This window comes from Chiroxiphia lanceolata, chromosome 20 (assembly GCF_009829145.1).
Source record: "Chiroxiphia lanceolata isolate bChiLan1 chromosome 20, bChiLan1.pri, whole genome shotgun sequence".
In the NCBI taxonomy this organism is placed as follows: Eukaryota; Metazoa; Chordata; class Aves; order Passeriformes; family Pipridae; genus Chiroxiphia; species Chiroxiphia lanceolata.
Genome location: NC_045656.1, coordinates 8,527,136 through 8,539,649, shown reverse-complemented (window position 1 = coordinate 8,539,649; position 12,514 = coordinate 8,527,136). Strand labels below are relative to the sequence as shown.

The following is a 12,514-nucleotide window of genomic DNA, read 5'->3' as shown; positions in this document are numbered from 1 at the left end:
TGGAGACACAGCACCAGCCCCTGGTAAGCTCTGGAGCAGGGAGCTGCTTCCTCGCGAGGTTGGTTGATGGATGCTCATCAGCTCTTCTGTCTTCTCCAGGAGGAGTGTTCAGAGGAACACTTATCTGCTCAGAACAGTTCAGAGATGCAATTATGTTTTACAGCACTAAATGGTCCCTGATGTCAGCAGCAATTAGACTTTCAGCAATTTCAATTTAGAGATGGCCTTCAAAATCTCTCCCTCTCTCTTCCTTTAATGAAATACAGTCTTGCAATTAACAACCCCCCAAAATTGCCTTTACTGTTAAATACAAAGATGAAAGATCTGGGAACCCCCTTGAGCTCCAGCATGGTGGAGTAAGGGGTGTCAGTTCCCTTCTCCAGCCGGGCACTGTGTCTCCTCCTGCACCCTGGAACCACGGAAGGTGAAGGGCCGGGCAGGCTGGTGGGGAGGAGGCAGCGGGAGGGCCCCCTCATTAACCAGCAGCCGTGTGGCTCCTTCATTAGCAGAGATGCCAGAGGCCACGGCCCATATGCTGCTTCCATCGCTGCTGCAGGAGGGATGCCCACACAGACCCTGCTCACCCTCGTGTGCCGGCCTCACCAGGTGCCCTGTGTTCCTCTTCAGCACTTCAGGGTGTCCCTGCCCATGGTCACTCCTTGGGAACAGGCATCTCTGGGGGCTGAAGGCTCGTTGGGGATCAGGAACACATGTGCAGCCTCCACTTGGATCACTGAAGGGGTGGCCAGCGGGAAAGCGTGAGAGCTCACCCCACACCAGCACCTTCCCTATACCCACCTACCCCGCAGGAAACCAGACAGGAGCTAATCCAGAGTCACCCCAGTTAACACCTCATGTCTCCTTTGGGAAGGCTACAAGCTCCTCGATGCCCTCAGACCTCGGTTCCACACTGCCCAGTACCCACACACATTCCTTTGGCACTGGCAGCTCGGGTTGTGGTCTGGTGGGCAAAGCCACGCTCCAGGCTCTGCCGAAATCAGTGGTGGTTTGTTTAGTTTCCTGAGTAAAAAAAAATACTTCTTTTGGCCTTCTCTGGATTGAAAAGACGATTCAAAGCTTATAAATAGCAGTGGCAGCATATGCTAAGGAGCTGCATTTCAGAAGTAAATATCCTCCCCGTTCCAATGCACATTTCCCCTCACTGTCTCCTCTCCCTCCCCCTGTCTGGCCAAAAGCACTGCCAGGTGACTTGCAAACCCTGCACCCCTTAAGACGTTCCTCTTTACGTCTTTGAGCAGCCAGTAATTAATATCTCCATGACGGCTTTGCCTGCCTAATTATCTTCTTTGCTCAAAATAAGAGTCTTCCTAAATAACTTGCGTGGCACTGCTCTCAGCAGGCGTCACGAGCCGCCGCCACCAGGACTGGCCTCTCAGCTGTACTTTGGAGAAGTCGTTTCCATGCTGCTGCAGCTCCGGAGCCTGCTCACGAGCCTGCTCCTCTGTGAATAACAACTGGGCATGCTATGGAATTGGCTGGGTTTGTGCATATATGAACAGCCCTGGAGCGCTGGCAGGAACAGTACGGGGCAGCTCTTCCAGCTCCCACTGCAGCTCCCTGCCCTCAGGCTGTGTTCCCATTGGAAAATCCAGAGCCAAACGTATACGGAGGAGGGAGAAAATTCCAGTGTGACCACAGCCTCTTTCCAAAGCCAAACAGCAGCTCAGGGGAACAGGGCATTTCTGCAAGGGCTGGAAACTTGCTTGCTGGTTACAGCTGCTCCCTCCAGCGCTGTCCCCTGTGACAGAAGCCCCAGCAGTGCTCCCTCACAGGGACACTGTCTCCACCTCTGTGCTGCTCGTGCAGGGATTTGAGAGACCTTTAAAAACCCATCAGGTACAAATTCCCACTGGTGCTGTGGAGGGGGAAGTGCGAGAAGTGAAGGGGCAGCAATTTGGGTGAAATCGGGGGAGATGGGAGGCGAGAGCCAGCTCCTCGCAGGTGGCACATTGCCATCTAGCTGGCATTTGCTTATTTTCCTTGCAAACCAAGTTTCCCTGGCAGTGTGCTGCCTGAATGGGTGGGAAGCATCTCTGGTGGCTGGGGACCCCAGGGGCCAGGACTGCTGCTGTCACCAGGCACCAGCCAGAGGAACCAAAGACGAGGTGACAGCCAAGTGTCTCGAGGCAGCAGGAGTGAATCCCCCCCTTCCCAGCCCCAAATCCTGGCTGGTCCTCTCAGCTCACAGCAGATGCTAATTCTGGTCCAACAGCACCAAATCACCTTTCTCACCAAATACACACTTCCCACCTCTCCTGTCTCATTCCACCTCCTCAGCAGCTCCACTGGGGACAAACCCACTGCAGGAAGAGAGTCCTGTACAGCCTGAGCTCTGGTCCCAGAGCATCCCTGCAGATGGAGGATGGAGGAGGCGCAGGGCAGTGATGAGTCCTTCTCCCAGGGTCTCCCAAGGGTCCTGGGATGGCAGCAGGTGCCCACCACAACCCTGCAAATCCTCAAGCAGCACTGTTGGCAGGTCTGATGGGAAGAGCTGGCTCCATGCAGCTCCCAGTAGTCCCAGAGCCAGCCCAGATGTCTCCACTCATTATCTGCTGTGTTTGTTCCCTGGCCCTGCCTGCTCCCTGCCACTCGCTGCATTCAACAGGCTGGTTGAAAGGTGTCCCAGAGCCATCAGCCTGAGCCTCTGCATCAGCCTCCCATCTGTCCCTGCCTCTTGCAGCCTGGGGATTCCTAATTTTCCAAAGCACCAACATTATGCATGCACATACATCCGCTCCCCAGCATGTCCCTGCTCCCTGCAGATGACGAACCCCTGGGTCAGGCCACCCTGCTTGGATGGGAGCTGACACTGATGCTTCTCCCAGGGCTGCGCTGCTCTGGAGCTGCCCCATCCCAGGGAGAAGCCATCCGGAAAAAGGCAGCTCCCACTGGCTCCGTAGGCACTCCAAGAATTGCTGATGGCATCTGGAGCACAACTCAGCAAAGGATTAAGGAATGGGGTGCAGGGTACCAGCCCAGGTGAGCCGCAGCAGAGCCAGGCAGAACCTACCCTACTCTCTCCCCACAGCCCTGCTGGGGTACCGAAGGTTTTGCAGGGATGGCAGCTCCGGTCCAGCCCCTGCCGATGCCGCCCTGCACGGCAGCGGTGACAGAGCAACCCATCCATGGCACCTAAGAGGCTGCTGCTGCTGCAAAGCCAGAAACCAGCCCAGAGCAGCAACTCCAGGAAGCAACAAGCCTGGGGAAACCCAGACAAATGCTGCATTTCTCCAGGCAGGGGCAGCTCTCCTCCTCCCATTCACCCAGCCAGCAGCATCGCTTGGCGCTGGAGGAGGGAAACCCGCAGGCAGATGGGACAATTGGGAAGGAGCTCTCCTCCTGCTCTGGATGGACTCTGCCATGGCAAAATCCCTCTCCCTCCACCTCTCTGGGGCTGGGCTGGGAGTACCTGTGGGGAGTGAGGCAAGATGTGCCGCTGCCCAGCAACACTTTGATTTGTGGGTGCTGCACCTGGATCTGACACCATCATCCCCTGAGATCTCAGTCACCTCCCCGAACTCTGTGTGACACCCGAGGGGACTGGCACCACCTAAACCCCAGTGCTGCCCTGATGTACAGGCAGACACAGGCTCTCCAGGGGAAATTTAGTGCAGGTGACTAATGCAGCAGCCCTGAATCACCCTCCAGGGATGTGGGGGAGCTGAACAACACTTCCCAGCGTAGCTGATGGCTCGAGTCAGGCTGCACGAATCCCCTCCCAGCTCCCCAGCTGGGAAATTGGGACAAGGAGCTCTTGTCTGGCTTTACAACTTGGCTGCTAAACATGGGGGAGTGACAGTCTCATCCTGCACATTTATGCCAACCAGTGTCCTGAGGGTGGCTGGGACCACCCTGTCCTGTCCCCAGAGATGTGACACCAGCAGTCCCACCTCCCCACTCTGCTCCTAGCACTGATGTGCTTTCACCAGCCGAAAACCCACCACATCTGGCAAAAGAGCCTCAGCAGTTTGCCTGACACCTGTTACGCTGCAACAAACACTCTTCCTAACACCAGCCGGGGTGAGAGAAACACCCGCCCGCCCCCGGCAGGGAGCCGAGCCTCTTCCAGCCAGCGCTGCCGGCGGAAAAATGCAGAATGCAGCACCCTGGGCTATTTCCATGCGAGTCACCCGGAGAAAACACCACACTCTGGGGCCCCGAGTGCTTTGGCTCCCACACACACCCCTGGCCCTGCAGCCCAGTTGCTCCCATTTCTACTGCCACAGTGAGCAAAGACGATCTAATAATTAGAGCAGCAAATAACCCAAATCCGGTTAAAGTCACCGTTAACTGCCCGGCTCGGACAAACGCGGCTTAGCAGAGATGTTCTCCCCGGGAGCGCCGAGGCTCTCGCCTCTCCAGAGAGCATGACCCTGACACCGGCATGGGGAGAAAGGGAGCATCAGTCTGGGGCTGGCACACAGTTCCCAGCCTCTCCTGGGGCTGTAGCTGGTGGTCAGCAGGCAGAGGGGGGCACAGGGATGGCTGTGCCACCCTGCAGCAGCACAGCCCTCCTTGCAGCCCTCCTTGGGGTCACGCTGCGGGGTCTGGCACAGATGACAGCAGCCCAGGCCAGCCCAGAGCCCGACAGTGAGGCCGAGGCAGGGCTGTGACATTCTGCACAGGAAAAAGCCACCGCCTGCCCGGCGCTGGGCCGTAAACAGCTCAGCCTCCCCTTCCCCCAGGACGAGCACGCAGCACTGCTCAGCAGCACCCACTCCCTTCCTCGGCACCTCCCTGCTTCAAACTTTGTGCTCAGCCCCTCGCAGGATCTGGCCTCTGAAGGTTAGGCTGAATCGAGCCCTTGGGTTTTATCTGACTCCAAGGGAAATCGTATTATCCCAGTCACCGCGGCTGGCAGAGCCAGGCAGCAGCTGCCTTGCAGCCTGCAAGCTCCACCACGCCGGGTGGGAAGGACGTTTTGGGTGGGGAGGGGTTAACCCTTGCTGCAAGCACCTGCATCTACCAGAACCAAAGCCTTCTGTTCCAAAGCCCCCGCTGGTCTCCTGCAGGGCTCTGCCTGCAGCTGGAGGGCGAGGAATGGAGGAATGACATGTCAGAGTTTGCCGAGGGAGAGGGGCAGAGATCTCCAGGGTGGATGTCATTCCAAACAAATCTCCCCGATGTGGAGCCGGGCGATGCTGGAGCGTATCGCCAGCTCATCAGCAGGGTGGCTGGAGCAGCCTGCACCACCGAGGTGGATTAACCGAAGGGTCTGAGCCCAGCTGGCAGCCTTCAGAGGCACGGAGCCGAGCAGGGACGAGGCAGAGAAGTGCACCAACCACAACAGCAAAGCACAGCAACTGGTGGCTCTTGGGAGACTTCCCTAGTTTGGGTTCAGCGGCCAGCCTGGCTGCAGCAGGGACACTCCCAGGGCCCCCTTCCATCCCGAAACAGTGCCGTAACAGCCTTCCCAGCTAAAGCTGGGGGCTTCTCACTGCTGCAGTGTGATCCCAGGGATGGGCAGTATGGCTGGCAGCCGGGAAGGGCACGCGACTCAGGCACCAGGATGGGGAACCAGCCCTAAGACCCACCCTTGCCCTCAGCACCCAGCAAACTCCCACGGAAACTTAGGAACTTACTGCAGTCGTCGGACTCGTAGCCCTCGGGGTCCACCACCTCCTCGGGCGCTTGGCTCTTGGCCGGCTGCTCGGCGGGCGTCGTGCCATACGCTCCAAAAAGCTGGTCCACGTCCTCATCATCTTCCCGGGGTCCCTCGGCGGGGCTCACGGAGGGCTGGCTGACCGCGGGGCGCAGGGCACTGCTGCGGCCGACGGCGGCGGGGAGCCCGCGGGGGAAGCGGGGGAAGTAGTCGGAGATCTGCTTGATGGGTTTGATGGGGCCGGGGCAGACGTCAATAGCCATGTGCTCCTGGATACTTATGGTCATTTTCTCTCCTTTTCGGAGTGTCATGCATGCGGCTGTCGGTGCCAAGCCCCTCCGGAGAAGCCCGGACCGTGCGTGGGGAAGCCGTGAAGTTTCTGCCGGGGGCCGCGGAGGCGGGTGAGGAGGGAGGCTCCGGTGGGCACCTTACGTGGTTCTCGCGCCCTGAGCCCCAGACACCGCACACATGCTGCTGCCGCCTGCCCTGGCGCTCGCACAGCCCCTGATCCTGCCAGCGCTGCCTGTGAATAAATGAGCGAGACACAGAGACGGATAAGAGGCAGGGGGTGGGCTCTCGGGTGATGTCACCAGCTAGCAACAAAGCGGTACCCAGCAGCGGAGGAATGAGGGCTGTGGCCGGCCTGCCGCCCCGGCCGCACGGCCACCGGCGTGGGCAGCCAGCCCCCCGCCCCTTCCCCGGCACAGCCCCGGGGCAGCCAAGCAGAAGTTGGGGTGATGGGGTATGGGGAGGTGGGCTTCGACCCATCTGCCTGCCCAAGCAGGGCTGGTCCCTGCCAGACCCCTCCGGGGGGGAAGAGGTCACCACGCAGTGTCAGGACCCTGTTGGGTCGCATCCCGGCGTGCTGCGGACAGGGACGCAGGGCTGCCCCGGTCCCCAGGGATGGTGGCAGCCCCCCAGGGATGGTGGCAGCCCACGGGGATGGTGGCAGCCCACGGGGATGGTGGCAGCCCACGGGGACCACGGCAGCCCCCGTGCCCTCCCGGCTCACCGCAGACTGTGCCAGGGAGGTGCTGTGCCGCATCCTGAGCAGGGGCAGGGGTCACACCCTGCCCACTCCCCACAGCCCGCAGGGGTACGGACAGCCCGGACTCGCAGCCCTGCTGCCCTAGCTGCCCGCAGCCCACAGCAACGCCCCCTCCAGAGCTCAGCACCGGCCGGGGGGCTGGGTGAGCCGCCCCCAGCCCCTGGGGCTGGGACTGAAGCACCAGGGACTGAAGCAACACATGGCTCCTGCTCACAGCCCGGGCGGCACAGCCTCGCCCTGCCAGCGTGCGGCTGTGGCGTGGAGCGATGCAGCAGGTAGAGCATCGCAGAGGAGCGAGTGAAGGGCTGGGCCAGGGCTCCCTGCCAGTGTAGCCATGCTCAGCACCCCCCCAGTAACCTTCCCAGGCAGGGCCAGGGCCCCATCACTAGCCAGGACAGGGACAGGCTCCCTGCAGCCTGCTGCAGGCTCCCTGGAAAATGCTGAGCTGTGGTTTGCTCAGGTAGGTTGGTCTCAAACTGCTATTTTTACTAATCTCTTCCTGCGTTGAAATCAATAAATCTGTGGTTCCACAAGCTACTGAAAGTGGACTTTTGAGCAAGGAGTGCCAGAAGAAAAACGCTGTGAGAACTTGGTGCAAAATGCTGCCCAGTAACTCATCCTGCCCAGAAAAATGTGTCTAAAATATTTTAGAGAGGCAGCTCCCAAGTGTAGCTGGCTGAGGAGTGGGAGGTCTGGCATGAGGCTGGGACACATAGTGTGCTCTGGTCACCCAGCACCATGTCCAGCTGCTCACAGCTGGTACCTCTGGGTAACCTTACAGGACACAGATCCCTTCTCAATGCACACAGAGCTGCAGTCTCCTGGAGGCTGGCACACAGATGTCTATTAAAAACAAAGCTCTGTTCTTCAGAGGATTTCCCCAAATCCCAGGAAAATGACACCCAACCTTTTTGCCTAATGCGGAGTTCAATTTTCCTTCAGATTTTGGTAAATGTTAATGCACGTCCCTGACTCATAACACACTGACACTAGGCAAACCTAATTTACTCTCACCGGGAAGCAAATGTTTCTCTCCTGAAGCATCCAAACTTGTCATTGCTCTGTACCCAGACCTGACAAACATGGATGCTCTAATAACCTGGGAAAGCAGGACACTGCTCACCGCTCCTTCCTCTCCCTGCCATGTTTTCACTCTGAGGTAGCTCCCGCCTGTTGGACAGGGGTGATGGGTGTAGCAGATCCAGCCCGAGATAGTTTAGCCCCCTTCCCACATCCAGCGACTCCCAGGACATTAATTCAGATGGAAATGCCACCTGCTTTGCGTGTCAAGGCTGAAAATATTGCAGGTGGATTGATGATAGGTGGGAATGTCATGGAAAGCACAAAGAGGTGCTTCTGGCTTTGGAGCAGCCTGGGTGCAGCATCCAGATGTGGTGTGGATTCAGAACAAAGCAAAAATTGGGCCCGATGCCCAGAAAAAAAGCAGCAATTTCCACTAAGAAAAGAGCAAACAAATAAATAAATAAAATTAAGTTAGGTATGAGGGCCTAATGTCGTTATTACCATTACAAAAGCGTCGTCATTTCAAATGTTTCCTCAAAGAGCACAAGACCAATATAGAGAAGGATTGTTTTATAGGTCAGAAAATCAAGGCTCTGGGAATTAAGGTGAAACTCTGAGCTCTTACTCCTCCTGCACCGACAGCCCACAGCCAGGACCAGGTTGCCCAGCAGTACCAACTGAGAGGTGCCCAGCTCACCCAGGGATGTAGAAGAGCGACAAGGGGACCAGATGAAGGGCAAAGCAAAGGCAGAACTGAAGCAGACAAAGCTCCCTGAATCAGGGTAGGAGTGGCCCCCAAGGGAGACCCTGTCCCCAGCCTTATAGACTGAAGGAAACAAACCCAAGATTTACTGCTAATAGCCCAGGCGGGACTTTCTAGTCCCTGACTGATCCCAAGCCTACTGAAAGCAGCTGAAGCCTTTCCTTAGCTTTTAATGAGTCCCAAAGCAGCTTGGTTTTGATAAACTACTCTTTTTTACCTTCTCATACTGCCTGAGTGTTTTGTCCTGGGCAGCACAGCCCCATATTTTCCAAGGGTTCCCCAAATGTGGTCGGGGGCTGGCTGCACAGCCAGGCACCACGTCCTGCCACACATGACAACATGGAAGGTAAAAGGGACAAAAATAGAGAGTTGGGCTGGAGACAAAAGCAGGGCTTGGAGATACAAAGCCAGTTTCCAGGTAAAGCTTTTAATTCCCACCGTCTGTCTAATGCCCTGGAATGTGACTTGATTTGATCCCCAGCTCTGCCAGGGCGGTTCTGAGCCGCTGCAGTGCCCACGCACGTGGCCTTTGCTGCCCCGAAAAGGAGGATGTGGATTCCTCACCAGTCCCCCAGGAGGGAAGAGAGAGACTTTAAACATTACAGTGCCAATTTCTGCAGCTGGACCCACAGCTCTGCCTGTCAGGGAGCAAAGCCAAGGGACACCCATCCCTGCCTGAACGGGGGACATCCTCCAGAGAAGGTGGAGGTGGCCATCAGAGAGACAGCATCAAAGCAGGATGATGGAGAAGAGCACATTGTCCCTGCCAAAAGCTGTGTTTCCTCCCAGTGATGCCTGAAAGTTGTGACAAGATCCTGAGCTCAGCACAAGTGACATTGCACTTGGCATGTAGGAACCATCACTCCAGCTCCATCCCAGGCTCAGAAAAGTATCCTGACCTGGGACAGCCTAGAGTTTCATTTAAATGTTGTCCTGAACAGGGACACAAGCAGAGGCTTAAGCACATCCAGACAAAATCTGTGCAAAGCCAGGCCACAGCCTGGCTTCCTCCTGTGAGCAGGGATCTGCCCTGCAAACAGGCAAACAGGAGGAATACTAGGAATATTCCTACAGCCCACAAAACAGCAGCACACCAATCAAACATGCATCCAAAAACACAGGCTGTCCCCAGGACACACTTCAACCAATTTTCTTTCAAACACTTAAGCATCAAATTCTGCCGTTCCAGGTTTAAATCAATAAGAACAGGGGCTGATTCCAGTTTGATCAATTCCTTTCCAAAATGACAAGTACAGCAGCAGGACGGCACATCCCATCACTTACCAGAGAGTCAGTGAGTGACCCACCAGTTCTTTATTTAATACTTTGTCAGCTCAAACCCAAAGGATCTCACAGAACCCCCTTGCTCTGCTGGTGCTGCTGGAAAAGAGCCTGGAGAGAGCACAGAGAGATGATGCCAAATTAAAGCCTCCATCTGGAGGAACTACCTCTGAAACTCACTCATCCTTGAACTTGGAGGGACTCACTGCAGGCTGGGAGCAGGGAGCTTTGTCAGCCCCCCAGGGAGGTGACACAGGGCAGCACCAGCCTGCGCAGCCTTGGCTTGCATTTTGCTTTTTCCCAACCATTTCTAAACCTGCATTAAGCCACTGCAAGTACCTACAGCCTTAGGCATGAGAGGGTGCCAGCAGATAACACCAGCCCAATCTGGCTGCAGGGGCAGGAATGTGGGATATCAACAGTGTCAGGGGGTGCCAACACTCCGCCAACGCTGCTGGGAAGAGACCCCTCCATCCCTCTGGGGTGACTCGGTACCTACGTTGCCTTCAGTTCCCCTGGCTGGTAGGTATGAAACATATTTTTTTCTTCCTCAAATGAGCTTAGCTCCAGCAGGGCTGTGTGCATGGGAAGGGGGTTAATTGAAAAGCAACATGTGCCTGGCTCCTTGGCTCACTCAGGGCACTGTCTCCTGGCTGACGCACAGCTATTGGCAACCGGGCTGCTTCCCCTGAAAGATCTCTGCCCTCGATTGCTGGGGAGGCTTGGCTGAGCCCATCGAGTGGATTGCAGACCCTACCTGGTTAAATATCCTTTGCATTTGCTAAGTAAAGCAATAATAATAATGATGATAACTCGGAAACTTGGCTAAATAATCCTAAGAAGCTTATACCAGGCTGTGCCGATTACGGCTCCCCGGCAGTGCCGACATCCCAGCACACCCCGGCCCCCACTGCTCCTCTGCATGAATAATATCTGAGGTTATCTGTGCTCAAACAGGCCCTGCTAACAACCATCATTTGACCAGATTTAACCAGCAATTACTAGCTGCGAACGAAATCGCTGTGGTGAAATACAACCCACACTCTATTACGGCGCAGACACAAACAAACCCTTGCAGAAAGCCAGGGATAGGCCAAATGCCAGCAAGGAAGAGCCCTCTCCCCTCAAAATATTGCTTAAGGTTCCCAGAGACCTTGTGAAACACCCAACTAGCAGCATCTTCCTGGCCAGCACTTTGTTACCTGCAGATGGACCTGCAAGGGAGCTTCCAGGAGGAGTTTGGGAGGCATCTGCTCTTCCTGCATCTTGAGTGCCATTCAGGAGGGGCCCAGAAATAGCTCTGCTTTTGGTAGGGGCTGATGTTTAACGTGTAGCATATGTTGCCATTTCGATGTGAGTCCCGAAATAGTTGGTGTTTTGGTTTGCAATTTCAGTGCTCTGGTTTTTCGGAGTCCTCGCCCTCCTGTTCGGGGAGGGGACGTGCTGTGCCTGTCCTGGCACACCATTTCCAACATGCCAGGCACCTGCAAATCAACCAGAGGAGATATTCAGCTTCTGTAAATATCAGCTATACGGAGCACATAGTAAATTCACATGGATTGATGAGGGGTGGGTCTGTGCAGAGGGTGAGCTGCAGGAAAATCCAACTGAATGGTGCCCAAGAGGAAGGTGACATCCCGTCTTGGGGCACAGCACTGTCCAGGGCCCAGTCCTCAGGGGCATTTTCTTAGTAATGACCCTTTTTTGGCTTTTTCCTCTAATTTCCCTCATGGTCTGTAGGTTCTTCCTAACTCCAGAGCCTTAGCAGGCATTTGCCATCACAAGGCCAGGCAGAGACGCCCTCTCCCATCACCCTGGCTCTGGTTGTTATGTGCCTGTAAGCTAGACACAGACCCACTCCCTTGCAATCAAGGGAGGGGAGAGTTCTGTGTAGCATCAACTCTTATTAAACTAATTTTATCTGCTCTCAGTGCCTTTCCAAGCTGGAGTCAACGTCCTCTGAGATTACCCAGCTGACTTGTCTTAGTAGTTTTACCCTGCTTTTACCTGACTGTCTCCCAGCTGCAGGAGGATGACAACATCTCTCCTCAAGACTTTCCGGGCAGACAGGAGCAAAGCCTGATGTTTATTCTGCAGCAGCACCTTATTTTACAGTGGTTGGGACATGATGTTGGGCCTGGGGAGCTGTGCTTGAGCTGGGCTCTGCTGCCTCCTGCACACCCAGCTCTTCCAACTCCATAGATGTCCAGAAACAGAGTTAACACCAGCATTTAGGGCCCGGCCCTGTTACCATGGAAATGGATAGACTTTCTGCTCACATTTTGGTGAGATGAGGCATTTCAGGAGGCACAATAGCATCCAGAGTTAACATGGGGAAGCCAAGTGAGGGCAGAGAACATCTGAGTTTCAGGGAGGCACGGGGGGCAACTGTTCCCACCCCACGCTCCGAGAATTCGGAGCTGGATGCAAGCAGAGGGAAAAGGCCACCAATAACCGGCAGCATCAAGATGCTGCAGAGTGAGCTCCGGGGATTCGTGAAATAACATCTTGGTTTTGCAGTATTAAAGAGCAATTTGGCTGCATTAAGAGAGCATTATAGCTGCTCCTCTCCCACATACACATCAGGCTAACGACATCCTGTCAAAAGCAATCTACCCCAAGCCCCCGTGCACTCAGTGTACCTGTCACAGCCTTGCCATGGCTGGTGGAGCTCTGTCCTGGCTGCTGCTCCTCCCAGGGCTGGGAGTTCTCCTGCCCATCCCTGGATCATGAGGCTCAACCATGAGCTGCGAGGGAACGGTCCACCGTGGCTGCC

At 55.9% G+C, this 12,514-nt stretch overlaps 1 protein-coding gene across 1 annotated transcript in view; it reads right to left on the bottom strand.

The window, feature by feature from the left end:
* DOC2B (double C2 domain beta) overlaps nucleotides 1-6,146 on the bottom strand; it is a 30,826-nt gene extending 24,680 nt beyond the window's left edge. The window contains exon 1 of the mRNA XM_032707528.1: nucleotides 5,604-6,146. Coding sequence (XP_032563419.1) covers nucleotides 5,604-5,934 — 331 coding nt within the window. The 5' untranslated portion in view covers nucleotides 5,935-6,146. The remainder of the gene's footprint in view (nucleotides 1-5,603) is intronic.
* Nucleotides 6,147-12,514: the final 6,368 nt, after the last annotated feature.